Raw genomic sequence first — 24,648 nt, forward strand, 5'->3', positions numbered from 1 at the left:
ACTTACATTTCTTATGAAGGCCTCCAAAGCTAAATCATGCATTTTCAGAGTCAAAAATTGAAATCTCCCCAAAGACAGAAAACTGTCCACGAAACAGGGCTTATGGACAGTCAAGGAAATTTCGTCATTTCATGGGCTACAGTGCTCCAATTGAGCTAAACTTTTGTAGGCAGCTAGTAATATCATTTTCTACAACTTTCATGTTTTAATCTAAGCCTGATTCGACCTCTAACATGCACGAATAAAGCTGGTCAGAACAGGGCAGATTGAAACCCTAAAACTGGAATTTTCGCACAAAATCGAAATTTTTCCGCAAACAATCGCAATTAACGCACAAAGACTTCATTTCATACCATATCAAGCTATCATTCATGGTCAACCACTAATTATCATATAAAATCAGAAAAATCCCCACTAAAATCTAAAATTTAGCTAACTCTACTTCAAACCACAAAACATTCCATACAATAGCATAGTTAGCCACTAAAACCCACTAATTTGACATTAGCAAGAACAAAGAGGAAGTTTCCAAGCAAGGTACCTTGACACTTCAAGAAAGATGATAGTTTAGGGTTTTTCTTTCACAAATCCCTCCATTAGAAGCTTTAATCCTTCTTAGTAAGCAACTTTTATGGAGTAATTTGATAATTCAACGGTTGAAACTCAAGATTGGAGCAAGAATTGAAGTTGAAGTTGAAAAAACTCTCTTAGTTTCTCTCTCACTAATTTCGGCCAAAGGAGACAAGAAAATGAATGAATTTTGGTCAAAAATCTGATTTTCGTAAAGCTACTAACCTTACCCAAAAGTCTAACTTCTAATAGCATAGTGACACTTGGTAGGGGTGGGCGCGGGTCGGGTACCCGCCCCATTCATCATTTGGCTGACCCGACCCGCACCTTGCGGGTCAGCCATTTTTTGACCCTAACCCGCCCCGCATATTAGCGGGTACCCTATAATCGGGTACCCTCTGAGATAGGGTCGGGTCAACGGGTACCCGCCCCGTCCCATTTATCATTTAATTTTTAAAAAAGTGATTTGTACCAATTTAATTTTATATTTTACACATTCATTTAAGATTTAAGAAATATTTTTTTTCTAAAAAAGGGTTTCCCACCAAGAAACAAGCATGTGAAGAAAATATAAGATAAAGAAAAAAAATTAAAAGAATTCGAAATCAATAAAAGTTTGAAATAAGTAGCACAATTTTTAATATATATGTTTCACATTAATTAAACTTTTTTCTATAAAATATAAGATCATGGTCTCTACAAATGAATCTTGTAAATAGACTATAGTCTCTCATAATTGTAATACAATTTGTTCAATAAAATTACTTATTTAGTTCTTATTATTTTATAGTGTGTGTATAAAAATAAAATAAAAAATAAAAAATATATATATGCGGGGCGGATCGGGTATCCGCGGGTTTTTAATTATGTGACCCTAACCCGCCCCGCATCTTAGCGGGAACCCGACCCTCTTTTGACCCGATCAAATAATAAATATCGGATATCCTAATTTTCGGATCGGATCGGATCGGATATGACGGGTTTTCGGGTTGGCGGATAATTTTGCCCACCCCTAACACTTGGCTCCTTTTTAGGGTTTTAAACTTATCCTTTTGTCTACCAGTGGTAATTTATCTAACTAACCTCTAATTGTCTCCCAACACTTTGTACAGTAATATTCCTTTATACAAAACTTCAATTAATCGGTAAAAATTTATCGCACTTAGCGCACTAGTGGGCCCCACATCCATAATACGCTTCAAACTTAATATGAACTAACTTAAATTAGAAAAATGATGTAAAAACTCTACTCACTTATAAAATGTCTAGAAAAATCAATATAAGAAGGTATAATGAAGAAAATGCATGTGGGAAAGTAAAATAAAATAATATAAAAATACGGGACGGGTCCTCACAGAGAGGACTTGAACACTTGAGCGCAAACACGAGTGTGCGGGTAAACACTCAGGGAGCGAAGTGAGGAACTTTATTACTAACCTTTCTCTTTGCAGGTTGAATTAACTATGTCTCAAAGTGTTGGAACTATTAATAATCCTTATGACATGGGACATATGATCGAGGTGTTGAATCAATTGAACAAAAGATTTGACGCTTTGGAAAGCAAGGTGGAGCAATCTGGTCCATCAAAAAGTACCACCAAAAGGAAGCCTCATTTGGACGAATCAAGTGATTCGAATAATGAGGCTGACTCTGAGGGCCATGAGGACCGAACTAGAGGAGCAAAGAGAAATTCCAAGCACGGAGATGATGATGAAATCTGAGGGATTAAACTCAAAATTCCTCCTTTCCAAGGCAAGTCCGATCCAGAGACTTACCTAGAGTGGGAGAGAAAGATGGAACTTATCTTTGAATGTCAATCTTATTCGGAGAGTCAAAAGGTTAAGCTCGCAGCTATTGAATTCACCGATTACGCAGCAATTTGGTGGGATCAACTGCGCCCAAGTCGGAGGAGAAATGATGAGCATCCCGTAAGGACATGGGTGAGCTCAAGAGATTGATGCGGAAATGCTTCATCCCAGCTTACTACCATAGAGATTTGCACAACAAATTGCAAACTCTTACTCAAGGTAGCATGACAGTCGAAGATTATTTTAAGGAAATGGAAATGGCCATGATGAGGGCTGATGTTCATCAGGATTTGGAGGCCACTATGGCCAGATTTTTGCATGGATTGAGGGACGAAATTGCTGAGATTGTGGAGCTGCATCATTACCTTGATTTAAGTGAGTTGTTGGATAAGGCGGTAAAGGTGGAAAGGCGCCTCAAGGGGAGAGGTACACACTCGCTCAAATTCCAACTATCAAGCTGGAAATTGGCGAAGTTCACCTTCAAGAGGCAAGGACAAGACCGTAGGGATCTCTCAACCACCAAAACCGAGGCCCTATGATGCTACACCAACACCTAAGGCCGAGATGGAAGCTAGCCAAAGAACTCCAAAATCGCGAAGTCAGGATGGTAAATGCTTCAAGTGTCAAGGCTTTGGGCACATAGCATCTCAATGTCCCAACCAAAGGGCCATGCTTATCTTGCCTAATGGAGAAGTGGTGTTCAATAATGAGGACGATTGTGAGGGAATGCCACCTTTCGTAGGAGAAAGCGACCACTCGGAGGAAGAAGTACCATGTGAAGGGAATGTTGGAGTCTTGGTTGCAAGAAAAGTGCTTGCTGTCCGAGCTTTAACAAATGAAGGTGAACAAAGGGATAACTTGTTCTACACTCGTTGCCATATCAAGAACAAGTTGCGTAGCCTAATAATTGATGGAGGAAGTTGTGCAAACGTAGCAAGCTTGTTCATGGTTGAGAAATTGTCTCTCCTAACCACCAGACACCCTAAACCATATCGCCTTCAATGGTTAAATAACGATGGTGGTGAACGAGTTTATAGGCAAGTAAAGGTACCATTTCGCATTGGTAGGTATGAAGATGAAGTGGTATGTGATGTGGTACCCATGCAAGCGTGTCACTTGATCTTAGGCCGTCCTTGGCAATACGACAAAGCTATCCACTTCGATGGTCTATCTAACAAGTATTCTTTCATGCATGGTCACCAAAAGATTACTCTTGTTCCTCTTACCCCTGGACAAGTCCAAGAGGATCAAGTGAGGTTACGTGAGGAATATGAGTTAGAGTGTGAGTTGAGAAAACAAGAAAAGAGTGAGATTGAGAGTAGTGAAGAGAGAAAAGCACTAGTGAGTTCCGCCAAAGAGGTGTATAAAGCTATGAAGCATAGCTTGTTAGTAAGGGCTGAGTGTGACAAAGTTCTTTCTTGTAACTTTACTAACACAAGTGCTCCTAGTTTTGTTTCCTTTTTGCAGGTTAGCCACTCGAATATGGAATTGCATGATTGCTGTCCAATCTCACCCAAACTTGTTGCCATTCCGTTTCGTGAAGATGATGATAGCACCATTCCAGAAAATTTCACCTTATTACCTTCGTTTCTTCTTTCTTATCATGTCTATGTTTTCTTTCCACATTTACCTCATTTTAGTGAGCAGTCTACTAATCGTTGTTGTTCCATTTTTGTAGACATTGGGGCCGATTGTATATCACAGGTTTGCTTAAAGCAAGGGTTCCTCAATGAGCATTACAACTACCATCTCCCCCTTCTAGATCATCCATGTGAAGCTTCCTTATCTCGACATCCGATTCTGTGCTATATACCCGTGATTGCAATCAAAGACGTTGGATTGTGGGGAGATGTACAGCACCAATTTGAGGATCCATACCTCTTCGAAACACAAGCCTTGAAAATGGTCCGTGAGCTTCAAGTTATCACAACTGGTCCTTTCCGGCATTGTACATGGTGGTCCTTGTATTGGATGCAACCCTTGAACTTGATCATCGTCCGGTTGTCCCAACGACATGTCACTCTTCTTGTGAGCCTTCGCGCTTCGATTTGTGGGCAAATCGCCTTTAAGAGGAGGGAAATGATACGAGACTAGCTGGTTATAACATTTATCAAATCTGTTTGCATCGAGCTAGAGTCATTTGATGGTGTCTTCATTGTGTCTTGGCCGAATGGTCCCCTTTATGGGCTGTTGTGGCTTATTTCCATTGTTTTATGTCATTTGGTTGTTAATTCCAAAATTTGAGTTTGGTCGTCTTAGTCAATTAGTTAATAAAAGGGCTCAAGGTCATGTTGACCATACTTAGTAGCCAATTGGAGTTAATTCATAGAGTTAATTGGAGTTAGGGTTAAGTCTCTTACTTCCTAGTTGGATTAGGAGTTTTGGTCTTGTAAAAGGCTATAAAAAGCCTTTACTTTCACGTTTTAGGGGGAGGAAGAAAGTTGAGAAAATTTTCCAGATTTCTTTCGTGAATGAAAGAGTTCTCCTTGGCTTGTGAAGCCACTATTGAACATCTTAGAGTTGCCCTAAGGTGATTTGTCAACTTATCAATCAAGTAGTCCCCTTGATTGTGGCGTTGTCCTAACCGTTCTAGTCTTTCTTGTGCGGTCCAAGATAGATTACGAACTCCATCACCAAACGTGATTCCTAACGTAGATCCAGACTTGTGCTTTACGTTCTTGATTCATCTTGGTGTTTCAAGAATCGCATCATTTGGGTTATCTGAACTAGCTTTTACGGATTGAATGAGGATTCCATCTCTCTCTCTATCTATCCTCCTATTCGAGCAAGCCTAAGGGCTTTCCTTGTCATTCCATTTTTATTTTTGATACCTGGTTGGGTTTTCAAAAGTTTCATCCTCTAGTAAGCTAAGGAGTGGGGCAAGAAGCATGCTTTTAAAGAAGTGAAATTCCGAATTTTATTCACTTGCTACAATTTTGTATGATCACAATCTCATGTAAACTTAGCACATAGCTAAAGTGACTAAAGGACCAAAAGCATTAACCAGGGTAATATATCCATGACCAAAGTAGAGCAACTCAATGAATATAGCACCATGCTTTAATATATCTTCCAACATAAGATGAAACACTACAACCCCTGTGCGTGCATGTTTTTGGCGTGCATGTTTTTGATAGCCAAAAACAATGTAAAACTGTTTTAGACCCAAAAAGAAAGTTTAGATCTAAGAAATCTCAAATTACAATAAAATTTTAGAAGGGGAGAAAACTCTTATTAGAAAAATCAAGGAAAGACGAAACTTTCACTAGTTAAGAAATCTCAGAAGAAAAAAATAACCCTCATCAAGAAAATCTAAGAGAGACTTTTATTCTAACAAACAAGAAAAAATGACTATAGGGAGGGAGACTCGTTGAGGTTGAAGAACTTGTTCTGCAACAAAAGAAGTTGTTTAGAGAGAATGCAAAGAAATTAGCTTTTTCAAGGAAGAAGAAGAAATTGTTCTACAACCGAGTGGTGTTTTAAGTCTTTTAAACTTTCATCTTCTTGTATAGATTCATCCCTGTTAACCACTCTTTTTGACTGATCAGTCACAATTCGAAATCAAACCAAAGAATTGTTCGCTTTCTTCTTGAGTCTAATGAACATCTTTCAAATATGAGTTCTACTTCTTTTTTTTCATAATTTATTTTATTAAAATGGTTCAAGGTCCATCTCTTGTCTAGATTCACCAATCAAAACCATTATCTTTCAATCAACTAATGATTTCCAAAATCACTCCTCTCTCTCTACCTTCAACCTTCTCTCTACTCTTCTTCCTTCATAGGAGGGAGATCTTGGCTTTAAACCAAGGTATCCCTTCCTCTTCCTTTATTCTCCCTTCCTATTCCTTTATTCTTACTTTTATTTAATAAAGTCTCTCCTAGGGTATTCTAGTGAGAGTTTTCTTCTCTCTCAAGTTATCGTGATGAGAGTTTTCTTCTCTTCTAGGCTATCCTGGTGAGAGTTTTGTTTAGTTTTTATTTTTTTTTGTTATTTATTTTCTCAGATCTAAGAAGTTTTTCAGATCTATATTTTACATCTAAAATTTTTTATATCTTCTCGTTAGATCTCAACGTTAGTTTTGAGTTTGAACAAATTGGATAGTAGATCTAAAGGAATAGACATGCACGGATATCTATAGAGCGGTTCATTCAATTTGTCAGATTTGATGATTGGTGATTCACAGTGTAATTTTTTATATTTTGTAACTCTGTTAAATCTTATGATTTTTCAAATCAAATATATCTGTGACATGTTCAGTGTATTTTCTACCATTAGTGCAGATTACTTTGTCAAGCAAATCACATTGAACGATTTCCAGCAAGATGATTAATAATATTGACTTATGTTTTATCAAAAAAAAATAATGATTTTCAAATTAAACCATCTCCTCCCATTTTCAAGTCAGATGAATATTTTTTTTTCAAATCAGTGGAGCTAGTATTCTTTTTAGGGTTAATTTCACATAAACGCCCTGAGGTTTTTGACAATTGCAAAAAATCCCCTCAAGTTCTAAAAGTACACCTAGCTCCCCTATTTTCACTATTTAAGTAACATTCTAGGCCCAAAAGACTATACTTTTTCTCAAAATTCCTATAATGCCCTTGAGTTATAATTCACAACAAAAATGAAAAGGAAAAAAATGGTTCACAGATTTTATTTCATTTTTATCTTTACTTGCTATCACTATTACCTATCCTATCAACATTCATGTTCTTTTTTTTTTTTTTACCTAAAAATTTCTGATGCAGATCATTGTATCAACTATAAATGCTACATCAGATGCCCAAAAGCTTACCTACAATCTCATGTCAATATCAGATTTTACTTAACACACAACAATAGTGATCAATATGCCTAAATTTCAATTTCGTGGCTGCCACCTTCTTAATACAAAATAATCTAATTCATAACTACTAATATCAATATCTATTATACTCTATTGGCACAGAGTTCAAAATCAGTCAAATTCTCTCTATGGAAATAACATCAATAATTGTAAATAAAAAATAGAAATACATTGAAGTTATAAATATATATCGGGAACACTTTTTTTTTGCATGGTAACCATAACAGTGTAACCTATATTTAGTCCCTATTCCACTTCCTATCCTTAATTTTTATTTTTTATCACTGCCATTATCTTCATCTCCATCTAGTTTGGTAATGAAATTAGCACTCAATTTATCATTTGACAATTTCAATTTGCTAATGCCTATCAAAAATTGGAAACAAAAGTGGGCGCAAGGAAACTATTTAATAATAATGGATAAGCTATAATTGGGAATAGATAGCAGGATAGGTAAGTATTGGTGGTTTGGTGTGTATGGTGATTTTGTTAGTGGCGACAGTACATATTTCATTGATAATAATAAATAAATGAGTTTGAAAGAAAAATAGATGTAGGAGAAAGATGATAGATAGTTAAATGAGAAAGACTGTAGTTTGAATTATTGATTGATAATAAATGAGAGAGTTTTTCAATGGGTTGACAATTAATGAAGGGCGTTGTTGTCATTTTATCATACCAAGCAAGGTCTCCGTAATTATATAAACTTCAGGGGAGCCGAGTGAAATTGTCGAAAACCTCAGAGGAGGTTTCTGAAATTATCCCTTCTTTTTAAGTATGTGAATGTTTTCATTCAAGAATTACTTCTTTTAAAGTTCCTTTGTGAAGATTCTGATAAAGTCTTTGTGTTCATATTGTGAGAATTTGCTTTTCCTTGAATTTATATAGCAAGAGTTTACTCATAGTTTTGATCAATTTTAGGGTGAAGTGAGAAAACTAGTCGATTTGTAACACATAAATTAGGCTTGTTTTGCAAATTTCGTGAAATTGAAGATCTCCACGCATAGCACCATTGCCTAGAGGGTTGAATTGGATTGACATTTGTTGCTAAAAAGAGAAAGTCTTGTTAATAACAAAAAAAAATTGTTCAAAGCGTCTCTCATAATTTATAAAATAACTTTTTTTCTCTCACTTTTAAAAGTATATTTTTACGTTCCTTATAAATTTCCTTTAATCAAATTTGATCCCTACCTAGATGTTTGACTAGTTTCTTGTCAGAATTCATCACGTGCCTTGCATGTGATCATTTTTTAAGAGAAAAATTGTCAAATCAAATTTTACATAATTCGATCTATAGTCCCTTACATTTCACAAAATGAATTGTTTCGTCCCTCACATTTCACAAAATAAATTTCACAAAATAAATTTTTTCATCCCTCACATAACACAAAATAAATTTTTTCATCCCTCATTGACCATGTGTATGAATAGTTTTTTTTAAATCCATATATATATATATCTATTTGATTTCACTTGAACAATACGAATAGCATATAATATATCTCTATTTGATTTCACCTAAATAGATTAATTATAGTTGTACACATGTTATTCAATAGATATACACATGGGTTTAAATCTACCAATTTTGTTTTAAACCCACATATATATATCTATTTGATTTTATCATGTGAATCTATTCAATATTTGTGGTCTTTCCTCTTTTGATAATAATTTATTTATTGAGTTGTGTAATAAGGTCATCCAATTAATCGGTCCTAACTCGAATTCTATAGTCATGTTTATAAAATGTAGTTTAAATCTAAAGTTTCTACTTACTACTTTTAAGACCAACAGTTGAATTTTTTACCTTATGATTGTTTTAAAATTTGAAAGTGTCAATTACTTACTTCTTTTTGTCATACTTTTCCTTTGTTTATTTTTCTTGTCCAAATTTAATTCAATATAAACACTTGCCCAAATTTATCCTTGTCAAGTGTTTATTTGGACTATAATGTAAAGAAAACACTTGTCCAAATTTACCCTACTCTAGGTTGGGGTCCACTAGGACAACAGACTTTTTTTGGACTATATAACATGAGTGATGTGGTAAATTTAAGACCAACTTTGGCTTGATAAAATCTTTTATTCTAGTAGATAATTTTCACCCTTACAGAATTTGATGTTTCCTAAGTAGTACTAGAGAAGTTTTACCCAAATGGAGCTGTAGTGCAACTCAAAACTTAGACTAGGTTAATATCATTTCTGGATGTCAATTTTCTACAAGAACACGTATATTGCCAAAGAAGATTTTATTTTATTTTTTGTATCACATAGATAATATGTTAAAATTGAAATGCCAAAGCATATGGTGAAAGTTATGATGACAAATTTTAGAATACTGTTTCATGCAAAGTGTCACTAAGATATTAGACAAAGCTGGACAAAGTCAAAGGGAGAGTCAATTTTAAAATGCTTAGATTTGTAGAAAATGTATCGTAAGATCAAAATTGTGTTCAAATAAAAATTTTTATCATCTTATAACCAAGAATGAACTATAATTCTAAACATTTAAAAACATAAAAAGATAATAAATAGGGCTATTCTTCTATTACAATTGTTACCAAAAAAACGAGCAAAACAAAAAAAAAGAAAAATTTAAGAATAACAAGTTGTTTAATTAACTCCAACATAATTTATCTTATGAGAAGAATATAATGACTAAATTGTTCATGTTGTAGTAATAATTAGGCACAAATACTGTTATGTTATTTATTTAATGCCTTCTTAAGTTATGGAGTTTTGTGGAATTAATTACAAAACTCCAAAATTTAACATTATGTTAAATTTAACATTATAATTATTTCACATCATAATAAATTTTTAAATTTATTTTCAAATGTTATTGGTTATCATCTTTTGTACATAAATTTTGACAATGTTCTTGCAAATATTTGTTAATAAATTTTTGCCAAATAATTTTCATTGATGTACAGCTCATTTCTTTCTTCTTCTCTAAGGTCAAAGATTAAATGTGTTCAAAATTTCAAAAGAAATTATAGTAGATGAGATTATCTGAAATTTAATGTGAACAAAAATAGCTATAGAATTCTCTAATTTGAGCTCAAACGAAAAGTGTAAAAACATAGTATAAAGAATGTGTTGATATTATAAAGAATTTATAAGTTGTTTCATTTGATCAATAAATTTTTAGAATAAACATATTATTTTTAAGCTTTATACTTCATATTACAACTTATATATAAGTGTTGATTATTAACCAAAGTGTATATTTTTATGTTGAGTAGGGCAAAGTAGGATATTTTCTTAGTTCAAGGGGGCAAACTTTAACCAATACTAAGGGCAAAATTGGAAGACAATTTTGTTTTTACTATTTTGAGGTCATTAAAAACTTAACTTTTGCTAGACTAGGCAGACAAAATGTGTATTGTTCTGGTTGAACGGGGCAAAGTGTGATTACATTCCAAGTACAAGGCCGCAAAGTGCTTTTAACCATTAAAAAAAACTCTATCAAACACACAATATTTTCTCCAAGACGCACATTTTAATGCAGTAAACACATACTTTCTCTCTCACAAACAAATATATGCACTATCTATACTATCATACACTTTTTCAGTATTACGAATTAATATGTTAAAAAACTAATGTATTATAGCAAATACAACATAATATTACTTTGAAAGTATAGAATACACTTGGAATAAAATATTTTGATTCAATGCTCACATTCAGCTAATTATCAAACAAATTTAAGTCTATAGATTCAGCAAATTAAGATTCCAAGACTTAAGTTTCAGTTTTTAGATTTCAAATTTTAATTTTCAATTTTATCAAATGGCCTTTTCTATCAAATGTATGGTATCATTTTTATTTTCTTTGTGTTTCTCAAACATTTGTTTGAATTAAAGGCTGCTAATGACAATTTTTTTCCTTACTAAGATGATTTAAATTTAGTGTTTAAAATTAGCAAATCAAATTCTCAGCGTTGGTTAAATGTTCCCATTAGCATTGTTTTCAATGCTTGAATGCTAATTCAGTTAACTATACCTCTGGTCTCATAAAGCATTCGCCTTTCTGTTATAAGCAATCAAACATGCATATGCAGCAGAAATTTAAAAATTTCGATTCCTACAAGTCGATAATCGTCCATGTGATAAGAGATCATAGAGATATACCTTGATTAATTGAAGATTTGTCTACTTTGCGAAGAAACATGCATGCCAGTTGAGCACTTCTACTTGAAGTCGCCCAAGTGTTCAATCCCCAATGGTAATCCACGTGACTCCTTGATGCAAAGACCTCCTTAGGTAGTATTCCTCAGCTAGAATGGTGGTAGACAACTATCAAGCCTCTCCCTCACAATTTGAATTAGTTTTCATGGAGAAAAACCCTAGTTTTTTAACTAAGAGAATTTGGCCAACATAAGGGTGGGAGAACGATTTTTCCGCAGCCAAATATGTCTGTTATCTCTTTCTAGATTTTCACTAAAATCTCTCACAATTGTGTTTTACTAGTTAAAGCAATTAGGATATATATAGGCAAATAAGTTTTTAAATCCTATTGGAAACTCTAATGATGTTTCCATAAGGATTTGAGAAACCAATGTTCAACATAACTCTTGTTTTACAAAACTTATTCATATTTGTAATAAAGTTCCTCAAGTTTAACTTGTCTCACAAATTAAATTATAAGTTTTTCAAACTTATCAATCAAGTACCTATTACTTGGATACTTTTAATTTTGCGCAATTGACTCTCATGTGTACAACCCATTAGGTTCTCGACTAGGCTAGTAATAACTAAAAGTTAGAATTCTTAATAATAAGAACTAGATAAATTAAACACCTTTAATTTATTATTGATTAAACTTCATCAACTAACTTTAGATCAAGATTGGCTTCTAATAAAGTATTATGACCACCAAAAGTATAGGGAATAGTCAAGTAACTGACAACATTTTTCTATGTACATATATCATATAATTAATCTCCTTCACCATCTTTAACCCTCATTAATCTTAGAGTATGGAATAAGTTCCAACTCTAAATTAATTAATGATTTCTTTATTACCAAAATATAAGTCTCAATGAATAGATATTTAGATACATCTATCCAAAATCTCTCTATTAATTAGTACTAAGATTTCTAGAATCATATTTGAATAAGTTGCCATTAATGAGATAACTCATCTATCTATTAAAGATTGTAAATTCTTAGATTACTTACCATCTTTCCATGTTTCATGATATACCCAACCTCTAATGAATTGATTACCCTTTTATGGATAACTATCGAGAAAGTGGAAGTATAATAATTTGCATTCAAAATACTATGCTAATCATAAGTAAAAGAATCACTTATGCACATGTCATATTTAGGTATTTATCATTGACACAATCTCATGTTGGATCAATTTAATTAGCGGGAAAATCATTCAAAACATCCTTCACATTTTGTAAAATAACTTTTTTCGTCCCTCACTTTTAAAAATGTAATTTTACATCTCTTACAAATTCATATTGGTCAAATTTGGTCACTCCTTAAGTTTCCGACTAGCTTTTTGTCAGAATTCACCACATGCCTTGCATGTAATCATATTTTAAGGGCAAAATTGTCAAATTAAATTTTATATAATTCGATTCATAATCCCTCACATTTCATAAAATAAATTTTTTTGTCCCTTACATTTTACAAACTGAATTTTTTCATCCTTCATACTTTTCAAAATGAATTTTTTCATCTTTTATTGATCATGTGTGTGAATAGTTTTTTTTTTTTAAAATCAATGTATATATCTATTTGATTTCACCTGAATAGTATGAATAGCATGTGAAATCAAATAGAGATATATTACATATTATTCATACTGCTCAAGTGAAATCAAATAGATATGTACATAAGTTTAAAAAAATTGTTAGTTTTTCACTTATATTCATTTTCTTTTACTCAAAATTTGAAAATAAAGAAGACATTTAATCCTAAATATTATCGAGTGTTTATATCAAATTAAATTTGGATAGAAAAAGTAAATAAAAGAAAATATGACAAAAAGAAATAAGTGATTGGCACTTTCAAATTTTAAGACAATCACAAGGCAAGTAATTCAACTGTTAGTCTTAAAAGTGTTGAGTAGAAATTTCAGATTTAAATTGAAATTTGTTAGTACAATTATAGAATTCGAGTTAGGACCCATTAATTAGATGACCTTATTATACAACTCAATAAATAAATTATTACCAAAAGAGAAAGGTGACAAATATTGAATAGGTTCAAATGGTGAAATCATATAAATATATACATGGGTTTCAAACAAAATTATTAGTTTTAAACCCCTTATATATATCTATTGAATAGCATGTGTATAACTACGATTAGCATGTTTAGATGAAATACAATAGAGATAAATTACATGTTATTTGTACTGATCAGGTAAAATCAAATAGACATATACGTGGGTTTATAGAAAAAGAGCTATTCATACACATGATCAATGAGGGATGAAAAAATTCATTTTGAAAAATATGAGGGATGGAAAAATTCATTTTTTAAAATGTGAGGAATGAAATAATTCATTTTGTGAAATGTTAGGGACGAAAAAATTCATTTTGTGAAATGTGAGGAACTATGAATTAGATTATTATGTAAAAATTTGATTTGACAATTTTGCCCTTAAAAAATGGTCACATGCAAGTCACGTGGTGGATTCAGGTCAAAAACTAGTCGGAAACCTAGGTAGGGACCAAATTTGGTCAATGTGAATTTATAAGAGACGTAAAATTACACTTTTAAAAGTGAGGGACGAAAAAAGTCATCTCGTAAAATGTGAAGGACGTTTTGACCGATTTTCCCTTAATTAGCTTAATCATCTTATCAAGTAGCTACATAGCTAATTTTGATGTCTATATCAAGTAGATAAAATTTATTACTTCATTGAAAAGGAAGAATATGCTAGTCTATCCATATTAATAATGTCCCATCTATTAATACTACGATTAGAAACATTTAAAAATAAACTCTCTTTAATATATCTCATTATCACCATAGTTTATGATTACGTTAAATTTCTCTTTAATGTATCTCACTATAACCATACTTTATGATTACATTAAACTAAGTGTTGTCTACTCTCCACACTTTACCAAACTAATTAAGCAATACAATAATTAAATAGATCATTGCGCCTTCTATTGAACACAAATAATTCAATTACAATGATAAAACCCCGGCTTTAAAGTATATACACTAACATACGAAGCATCCGAGCATCAACAAGAAGAGGAAGATCGGAACGTTACCCCCCTAAAAATAGGAAACGTATTAGGCCTCGAACAAATTGTTCTACAGCTTACTCTTAGAGAAGCGGCTGGGTCCTGCCGCTTCTCTTTTCGATTCAACAATGGAAGGAATGGAATGGCCAAAGTAGTATAGCCCTCTTCTACCCTCCCCAAGATTCTTCCTCTCTGAGTGACTAAGGAAGTTGGAATGATCCCAAAAGAAAGAAGAGAAAAGATCTCTCAAGACCGATTCTCTCTATCTCTTTAGCCCCACTGCCAAATGAATGCGTTCTTCCTATGGCCATTTCCAGGCCTTTTTAGGCCAGTTAACATGCATATAGGGGGCCACCGGTGAAATACTTTTAAGCTTAAGAGAATGCCCAGGAAACGCACTTAAGTAGCAGTGTCAGAGCCTTTTCTTAATATTAATGATGTACGAAATATGGCTGTGAATCCCAACCCATTTTGATTCAATCAACAAGCGATTCTCTTCCTGATGTCCGTGGGTGTTTCTCTGATCATATAAGAAAATATGAGTTATGAGTTCGAGTTCCTTTTGTAGTTAAACATGGGACAAAGAATCTCAAAAGAAGCAATAACGAGTGAAGGGACTATCGGGTGATAGGCCCAAACGAGCCTCTTCGTTCCTCTTTCAGTCCGATTTAAGTCCTTAATTGCAATGCCTAAACTAGCATCTATTGGAGCTATAGAGCCCTACGGCTTTAGAGAACCCCTCCGGGGGGTGGGTGCCCCCTGGGATGGCTCCCGAACGATTGATTGAATGAGGATGGCTCGGATATGCCCGCCCTCCGAACCGGACGTGAAGGTCTCCCCTCAAACATAAATACATATTCTTCTTTTTATTCTACAAATTATCATCCATACTGAATGTACAACAATTGCTAACCACACAAACTTGTGTACAATATTCTCAATAATCTTAATTGTCAACTACACCAATCATTTGGCTTAGACCAGCTAGCTATGTGGTCGTTACATTTGTAACTGAGAGTTTCTCAGTGTCTGCTGCGTGTGCTTGATCTTTGAATTTTTTGTAAATATCACCTTTATAGAAATTTCTGGTTCTATAGGATAGAACCAGAGAAAGAGCACTGCCAAAGAACGTAGCTGCTGTTAGTATCAGAAAAGATAGCTTGTAACACTCCACACCGTTGCATGTCAAAGCTTCCCCTTCTTTCCTTGTGAGTCCCTTGGCTGCCATTTGCTTTAAAGCTTCCATATCGTAGAGATGGCCAGCAACTCTGACATTAAGCACGTAAGTACCCAATGGAGTGCCTCCAGCAACTATACTGACTAAGGTGGAGTAGTACTTGAGCCCAAATAATTCTGACACTATACTGAATATCAACGTCCATTGAGCTCCGAAGCAAAAACCCACAATCAAAGAGGCGAGATAGACAGAATTAGGAACGCCGAAAGCAATGAGAAGATGGCCAGCACAAGATACAAAAAGTACCAAGGCCAGCATCAGTGGACGTGCAAAGTTGTATTTAGCCAAAAGAATTTCTGAAGCAAATCCTGCTGCGACACGTCCAAGAAAATTCCAAATGCTCACTAGAGTTACAAATGTGGCAATAGTTTTAGTTGGATATCCTAAGGACTTTCCAATTTGGCCCAAGTTGTCAATTGCCACCAAGGTCCCACCAATCCCAAATGCTGAGACTGTGAATAGAATTAGCATATCAATGTTGAAAATTCCTTGTAGAATTGTATGATCCTCGCCCCTCTTTGGTTGCGTAAACATGTTACTAAAGCAAGAAACTTGCACTTCTTGATTTTGCGGTTTTGGGACAGTTTCTGCAGGTGTTAATTGAACCATCGAGGGTGGATGATCATCTAATACTTGTTTCTTGCTCTTCCAAAGGTCAAATTCTTCTCTAACAACAACCAGGAAGTTGGTGAAGATTAGCAAAAGAAGCACAACAGAACCACTTGCCGCATACTCGAACCTGGTAAAGGAGAGCCAGTTTTGTATGATAATCATAATCATTAGAAATCCAGCAAGGCTAAGCGAAGAGTAGAGAAAATTTTGGAATATCTTGTGCGCATTCGCTTGTTGAACAACCTTCATGATGCGAATTGTGCGCAGAAACAAGATTGAAACAGCTGCTGGAAGCCAGGCAACAAGTAAGATGAGAGATTTGGAATTATGCCCATAAAAAGTAAGATAGAGCTGTGTGATAACTGCTCCACTAAGGCCAATAAATCCCTTTATCATGCCTACGACAACACCTAGACTTTCTGGGCAGTTCTTTACACATGAAACTAATGCAACAATGCATGGAAATGTTTGAGAATTGGTACCAATGCCTATGTATAAATACATCTGCCAAGCAGGAGGTTTCGCTATTCGATGTGTGACCACCAGCCAAATCATGAAGTACCCAAAAAAGTTCATGATTGCTCCACATGAGAGGACTAACCAAGGTGGTGCAACCTCATTGACAAGCCCTGCAACAATTCCATTGTTTGCTCCCACGTCCTTGAAGAAGCTTATCAAGTTCAGGGTTGTTTGGTCATAGCCTAGGGATGATTTGATGTCCCCTGAGTAGATGCCAAACATGTAAGTAGCTCCAGACATGGACATGAGCAGAAAGGTTGCACAGACCATGAACCATCGGCTAGTGAGTAGATGTCGGACAAAGGCACCCGTAGCTTTCCAACCCATTGCTCCCTTCAACTCAGTCTCCACCATAGTTTCTTCCCAAAATACTGCTTGCTAGAAATGTACAAAACTTGTGCTTATATCGACGAGATTTATCTTGCAGAGTTCTACATGGAATTGATCTTTCGGGTCATTGATTGAGGTTAGCAACAAAATTAAGTGGCCACTAGGCCACTAAGTGTATTGGCCATACTAATTAATGTCATCTTATTCAATGATGGAGAAAGGCATAATATTGCAATTGGTACTTTTCGGTTAAAAGAGTCTTGGCAATAACACGCATTAAGTAAGGCGAATTGGTAGACAGTATCTGAAAAAGACGGATTCCACTTTTGTCTTCTCAATGCGCTACTTTTGCATTTTTCTTTTCTACTTGTTTTGACTTTTTATCATCTGCATCACTAGTTGATGTGAACGGCTAATGTGCCAATTTTCAATATACTATAATATATTTCCGTTTATTCTTTTGTTAAAATGTACAGTGATCTTTACATGATTAGTTCTTTGCGTTGTTAATTTATTATATAGCAATCATGTTACATTGCAGACACTGATGTTTGGCTGATCTAATTTTTGTTTCCGAAAATTGATTCTAATGATGGGATCATTCTTATCTTTTACACTTTCCATTCAGTTTTTTTGTGCTTATTGCGCGATTAGCATCATTTTACTTGTGAATACTTTATTGCATGTTTTTCAAATAATGGAATAAGCTCCTTTTTCTATGGGAAAATTATAGTTTTGGTTTCTAATGTTTAGTCTGTGTGTCAAATTGTTTCCCAATAATTATAGTTTTAGTCCCCAATTTATCATTTGTGTGCATATTTGGTCCCCATTCTATTTCTGAAAGTAAATGTAGTCCCTAATCTATTCAAATTTGCATAAAAATGAGCAATTAATGAATTTCATCTAATTTTCAACTGAAATGATAGCACAAGCAGCCACGTGCCATGACTTAAAAGCTTTTCATTTTGGGTTAGTTATATTACCTCTCTTGAGGTTTGACCAAATTACCATTTCAATCATTAGGTTTGGCCAAATAACAGTCAAACCCTTGAAAGAACAAATGTATATCGAAAAACCCCTTAGAAAGAAAAGGTAGAAAGCAGGGACAGAAAATTTCACAAAAAACAAAAATAAAATAAGAAATGCTACAAGTTAAAAAAAAAGAACAAACGCAAACAACATTTCTATCCGTAAAAGAAAAGAGATACATCATTTTGGTCTGAAAAAAGAACTACATTAAAAAATTTTAAAAAAAAGGAAAACAAAACTCTAGATGAAAAAAGGAAACCAAAATGAGAGATGCTATGACGACCTCACCTCTCCCAAGGGCATACCCTAAGGTATTAGCAGGTTACCTGCTTAACTCTCACCGGGACTCATTAACAAACCACAAAATCAAATTCAATATCCAACCTTACCACAAAATACTACACTAAATACAACTAATACATACAGTTGTCTGATGAACAACTTCAAATACAAAAGAGAGTTTAAGTTTACAAATTAACATTCAAAATAATATAGTACTCTAATCACTTAGTCTAACTAAAACAAAAGTTAAGTGCTAATTCCCCGAATCACGAACCAACCCTACTAAGGAAAACAAAAGGAAATATATGAGCTTGCGCCTAGTGAGATCTAAGAAAGACATGCAATCTAAGAAAGCAATTATTTCATATATTTAAGTCAACAAGAAATGTAAATAAGAGGTATCATATAAGCACATCATTAAAATTTGATATGTCAATCATTAAAGATACTGAGCACTGGCAAACCACTCGATCAATCAGTAATTCAAGTAGTTAACACTCCATCAACTTTTATGTCCATGTAGAATCGCCACTTCACTCAACTTCATCCACCTTTCACTCCCTATCGGGCCCGCACACCAACAAAATTTCAGTGATTGGTATTATTCGAGTATACCCAGTACAGTATGGATCCAACACATATACTAATTGGGTCAACCAAACCCTTGCCGGTTCAACCTTGAATAACTAGCCATTGGGCTTTGGGGCCCCAACATATCATTAATATCATATCACATTCACTTATAGCAATAACAATTCAGTAGGGTTGAGTGCGATAAAGTACACACTCGCCCATTCATAAATAAGTTAAAAAATGACAGTTCATAGTCATATCATTTTTCTCAAGCTCATTGACATATCAAGCGTATATATAGTGCTACCACGCACTTAGAACACTCACCAAATAGCACTTAAGCGTCTACATAAGGATCACCTGCACGTTCAGTTTGCAACCCTAACAGACAAATACAACATATAAGTGAACCTTTAGTGTTCACCAATTCAATCCACTTAAATACGAAAACTTTGTTTTCAAATATGTCAACTTTAGTGTCCTAGACACTTCAACCCATTCAGGCTTTCAAATCGACAATTCAGGTAAAAAAAAATACAACTTTCCACTAGGGCAAAAGCATTTCAAAAGTTTGGACAAGGTTTTCCAATCCTACAATAGTTTTCTAGCAAGCAAATCATAGCAAAAGTCCACCTTTTCAATTATTTACATTCGTAGTTTTTGTCCCAAAGTCTTCTCACAAACAAGGATCAAAGTTTAATAAGGTTTCTTGAACTAAACCAACCAAAACTTCATTAAAACAAGGATCCAAAGTCAAATCAGTTCATACAGCTGTCAACCACTAAACTTTGGAGGAAATCTTACCTTCCTCCCCTTTAACTTCAAAATTTTGATCCAAAATCAGTATAAAGATCAAAGTCCAATAGAACCTTCTGAGCTAAATTCCACCCAAAAACAGTTTTTAAAATAGAAAATTAAAACTGGACTTTTAGCTCACAAATTCGGCCAGCTTAGGCCATTTTCCAACTTTTGCAACTTTACTTTGTCCCACAAGATAACCCATACCAATACTTCATTTTCTTACAAAATTTTCAGCATATTTCAACCAACATACATAGAGTCAAATAGCATCAAATTTCCTAAAAATATTCCAGCACAAGTGTACAACAAGCCACAAATTCAAGGAAGATAAAGCTGAAAATTTGCCCATGATAATTGGCCATCTAAACAGAAATTTCAGCATATATATACTCCATTTTTTTCCAACAATTCACCATAAATCATACTCAAATCCTCAAGGGTTTCATCAATCATTAACTTTAGGATCTCAAGAGACAAGAATCCACTAAAGTTTGGTCAAATTTATCAAGATCCAAGCATACCAAGACCATTAAAGCATCTAGTACTAAATTTTCATAAAACTTTCAAATCCATCATAGGTATTCCATAAATACCATAAATCTACCAAGATCTAGTCCAAAATTGCTTGAAAAGCAAAAGAATGAATTAATGTAGCCACTTACCTCTTGAAAGCCCCAAACTTTGGCAAGATTAACCCAAGAAGATGGCAAGATCCACTCCCTAGAAGGCTTTTCTCTCACGATCTTCCAAAAGTTCAAGTAGATTGGTGAAAGGGAAGCTTGGATTCTTCAAGAATTTTAAGAAGATTGGTGTTTCTCTCTCTCCCTCTCTCTAATTTTTGGCCATCAAGAAGAGAAAATGAAGTGGTTTTTGGTTGTTTTTTGAGCTAATGTAATGGCCACAAAACAAGGTTTTCAAGTCAACTAAGAATAGTGCCCTAAATAGTGTCTTCCACTTAGGTTTCTTGCTATCAATCCTTAGCTTTTCTAACCTTCTTTTAACTCCCAAAATCTTTCTTAACTTCATTAATATCTCAACTTATTCTCCTAGGGTTTTGGCCAAATTCACTAATAAGTCACAAAATCAACAATTTTCAAGAAATTAATTGCTCGAAGGTTAAAATAAGCAAGAAAAACTCATTTATCAATTAACAAGTAAATCACTATATGAATGCAAATTTTATAAAAATATAATTTAAATAGAAATGCAAATAGTTGGGAAGTGAGAAAATGATTTTTCTGGGTCATCACAGATACAAGTTTTAAAAAATTTTTAAAAAATTATCTAAATCTTTTTCACACAAAAAAAACTTTGTTTGTAAAAACATTTTTTTCTTTGAAATGAGAGAAATATTTACCCAAAAAATAAAAAAAAATTAGAAACTGAGTGTAGGGGTGAGCAAATTCGGTTCATACCGAATTCATGACCGAATTCAAATTCAATTCGGTAATTTGAAATCGGTATTTGGTAATTTGGTACAACTTCGGTATGTACTGAATTCACCGAATTCTAATATGGTATGAAATAGGTAATGGGATTATGAATTTGGTAATAACCGATTTCGCATTCAAATTCGGTAAAATGAAATAGGGTACCGCATTACCACATTCAAATACCAAATTAGTATATAAAATTATATAACATATAGATAAATGCTATTTAGTATTAGTATAAACTACTAATATATTATTATATTATATAGGTAAATGCTATTAATAATAATTAGTATATGGTATTATCATGTACTTATAATAATAATAATATATAATAATGTACAATATATTATTTTAGTATTTGTTGATTGTTATATGACTATAATAATACAAATATATAGTAATACATAACAATATAAGATAGCTATAATACTTATTATTTTATACATGAGTAACATGACTAGAATTAGATAATAATTAATACATATATGTATATTACTAAATATTAAACAATAAACATAATTAATAATTAGAATTTAGATATTGGTAATTTGATACATCATTCATGTTTGAATTATTGAATATTTGAATGCGTAACCTGTAACTTGCAAGTATTAGTGTGCTCTAAATTTACATTACATATTTAACATAAAAATTCATATTATCTATTCACTAATTTTAAGGTTTTAAGTATAGACAAGACAACTAAACAGTGTAAGTGAATGCATATGAATTGCAAATCAATGCATTAGTGTATTGACTTTCACAATAACATATGTAAGTAAATAGGTTTTATTTTGATTTGAAATAAATTATAAGTTTGTAACTAATATAACTTATCACTAATCATCTATATCTATATGTATTGCAGAGTAGGTTTTTAGGAGAGACCCTCTCAATGGCTTTCAAACTTCCCATTTTTTTTCTAGATTTTTGTATTTATTTTAATACATAAAAAGTAGTGGGCTATAACCAACCCTATCACCAGGTAAATTTAAAATTTAAAACTTTCCCACTATCTACTTCATAAATCATTTATAGTTTGTTATTTATACTTTAAATCCTTTTTACTCCTTATATTAAAGACAAATGCTCATTTATATGCTATTTTAATATAATTTTACATTTTTATAACTAAGAAATATTTATCACTAAACTAATCCTATAACTACCCCTACAAATGAGCTTTGCAAATTACAATCACGTTTCAAAAAAATCACAAATGTGCAACTAAATATAAAGTTGAGGGGGTAAAGTGCAACTAAATGTAACGTTATAACCAACTCTATCACCAGTCAAATTTAAAATTTAAAAATTTTCCACTATCTTCTTCACAAATGTGCAACTAAATGTAAAGTTGAAAGGGTGAAGTGCAACTAAATGTAAAGTTAAGAGGCTTACTATATTAAACCCTAAAAAAAATCGCAAGAACGGAACCATTGATTTTTTTTCCCTTTAGGATGGCCGGACATCCATGCGTAGTGACCAAAAAATTTTCCCTCTCTTAATGAACGTAAGATGGCCAATTTATTTATTTTTTCAAAATGAATAGGGCTGTTTCAGATCCCAAAAAAAAAAAAAAAACAAACCCAGGTTCTTCCATTGTTATGATTTTTTCACCATTATTCTAAGAAATTTGTTGAATTGAGTTCTTTAGGGCAAAGAATGAGATGTGTGACTAGTTCCTTTTTTTTTAATTTGCATGACCAGCCTATTGTTGACAAAAGTTTAAATTTTTTAAAAAGTATACAAAACTAGGGGAGATAATATGAAGAGTTTATAGTAAATTTATCACACTTCTGGTCTGGTTTTCGCCTGTCCAATACCATGAAAGAATAGAATAAGCCATTATCAATTATTAAACGCTAAGTAGAATTCGGAAGCATACAACATGATCAGGAAACAGTAGAACCAATTAGGACTAGATTTTGACCCAAAAAAAAATTTAGGACTAGATGCCACTAGCACGTTGCCGTAACTTGCAATGCCCCCATATTTCCTCCACGTTTTCTACCCTAATTAAGAGTCCTCCAATTTAAGAAATCTTTATCTCTTAACTAATCCTATAACCACTCTTAAAAATCCTATAATCATGCTCACGTTTTCCCTACATTTTCCCCACTTTCCCACTCCAATTAAGAGTCCTCCAATTTAAGAATTCCACTCCAATTAAAAGTCCTCCAAAACATAGTATCCTCATTCAATTTGCTTGCGTGCTCACTCCAATTAGGAGATCTTTCTTGCATTTTCCCCAAGAACTTATTATCTCCTTCAACTTTTTTATGGTATCCATCTTAGCCCTTAACCTAATTTCACTATGGAACATACCCGCCTACAAGTATTTCAACGACAACTAAATTTTAAACTCACAAGATTGCAAAGTGTGACAGCCCCACTTCACCCTAAGGCGAACCAAAGGGTTCGGCGGACCGCCTGTCCAGCTCTCGCCGGGACTCAGTCGAACCTCAATCAAATCCGAAATAAAACCACAAGATCAAACGCAATAACAATCCAAAGCTTAAAGCGAAACTTATATACATTACTATCTCAAAAGGGAGTACAAATATAGAATATACAAAAGTTCTCAATTCGTCATACATCCAGCCCGTGCCAAGCACTAGGGCGAGAACCATTACAAACCAAAAAACTAGACTAGGCTAACCTACACTGGACTCTCGTCCTCGCTCGCATCCCCCTGTTAAGGAAAACAAAACTAAAGGGGTGAGATAAAAGCTCAGTGAGATTCTGAACACATAGGCAAACAACAAATCCAATGCATTCACTACATATCACCAATAATTCAAGATACATGTACAATATAAAGCGATAAACATATTCATTAAAAGGATACGGGCTCATATGGAGCCATTCATTCATTCGTTCATTCATTCTCCTATCATTTCCCCTTATTCCTCCACTCATTTGAAAATGTATTTTCGTAAGTAAAACCCTCGTTCGTTCATTCATTTCGTTCACCCCCTTCCTGGACGTTGGCCAGGCTCCACCAGAATTTAAGGTAATACTCGAGTATACCAAATTCACCCAGGGTCACCATATCGCCCGACCGAATCCACTTCTGGCTCGAGTCGATCGGTAACGAAGGGCAGGACCCAGTTCAGCCAAAAGGCTTACATACATGCGCATATAATCGTTCAATCATTGAAAATTTCACAATCATTTAGGTCGAGTGCAATAAAGTACACACTCGCCTAGAAAACTCGTTTTGGCAATCATTAAGAGCAATTAACACATTACCAAACAATAACAACAAGCCATGAAATCAAGGAAAATATAGCAACAAGGAACACTCACTGAGCTTTTAGCTCACCCCTTTAGTTTTGTTTTCCTTAACAGGGGGATGCGAGCGAGGACGA

General features: G+C 33.8%; 1 protein-coding gene across 1 annotated transcript; it reads right to left on the bottom strand.

Moving 5' to 3' along the window:
• Window positions 1-15,305: 15,305 nt before the first annotated feature.
• On the bottom strand, window positions 15,306-17,285 carry LOC113743848 (protein NUCLEAR FUSION DEFECTIVE 4-like). Its single transcript, XM_027271940.2, has one exon. The coding sequence runs from the start codon at window positions 17,178-17,180 to the stop codon at window positions 15,447-15,449; it is 1,734 nt and encodes a 577-aa protein (XP_027127741.1). The 5' UTR covers window positions 17,181-17,285; the 3' UTR covers window positions 15,306-15,446.
• Between the last annotated feature and the right edge of the window lie 7,363 nt (window positions 17,286-24,648).

The sequence above is a fragment of the Coffea arabica genome, chromosome 5e (genome assembly GCF_036785885.1).
Source record: "Coffea arabica cultivar ET-39 chromosome 5e, Coffea Arabica ET-39 HiFi, whole genome shotgun sequence".
NCBI classification, from domain to species: Eukaryota; Viridiplantae; Streptophyta; class Magnoliopsida; order Gentianales; family Rubiaceae; genus Coffea; species Coffea arabica.

Bases quoted from the DNA above. Each gene is read 5' to 3' on its own strand.
- LOC113743848 (XM_027271940.2), bottom strand. From the start codon at position 17,180: ATGGTGGAGACTGAGTTGAAGGGAGCAATGGGTTGGAAAGCTACGGGT.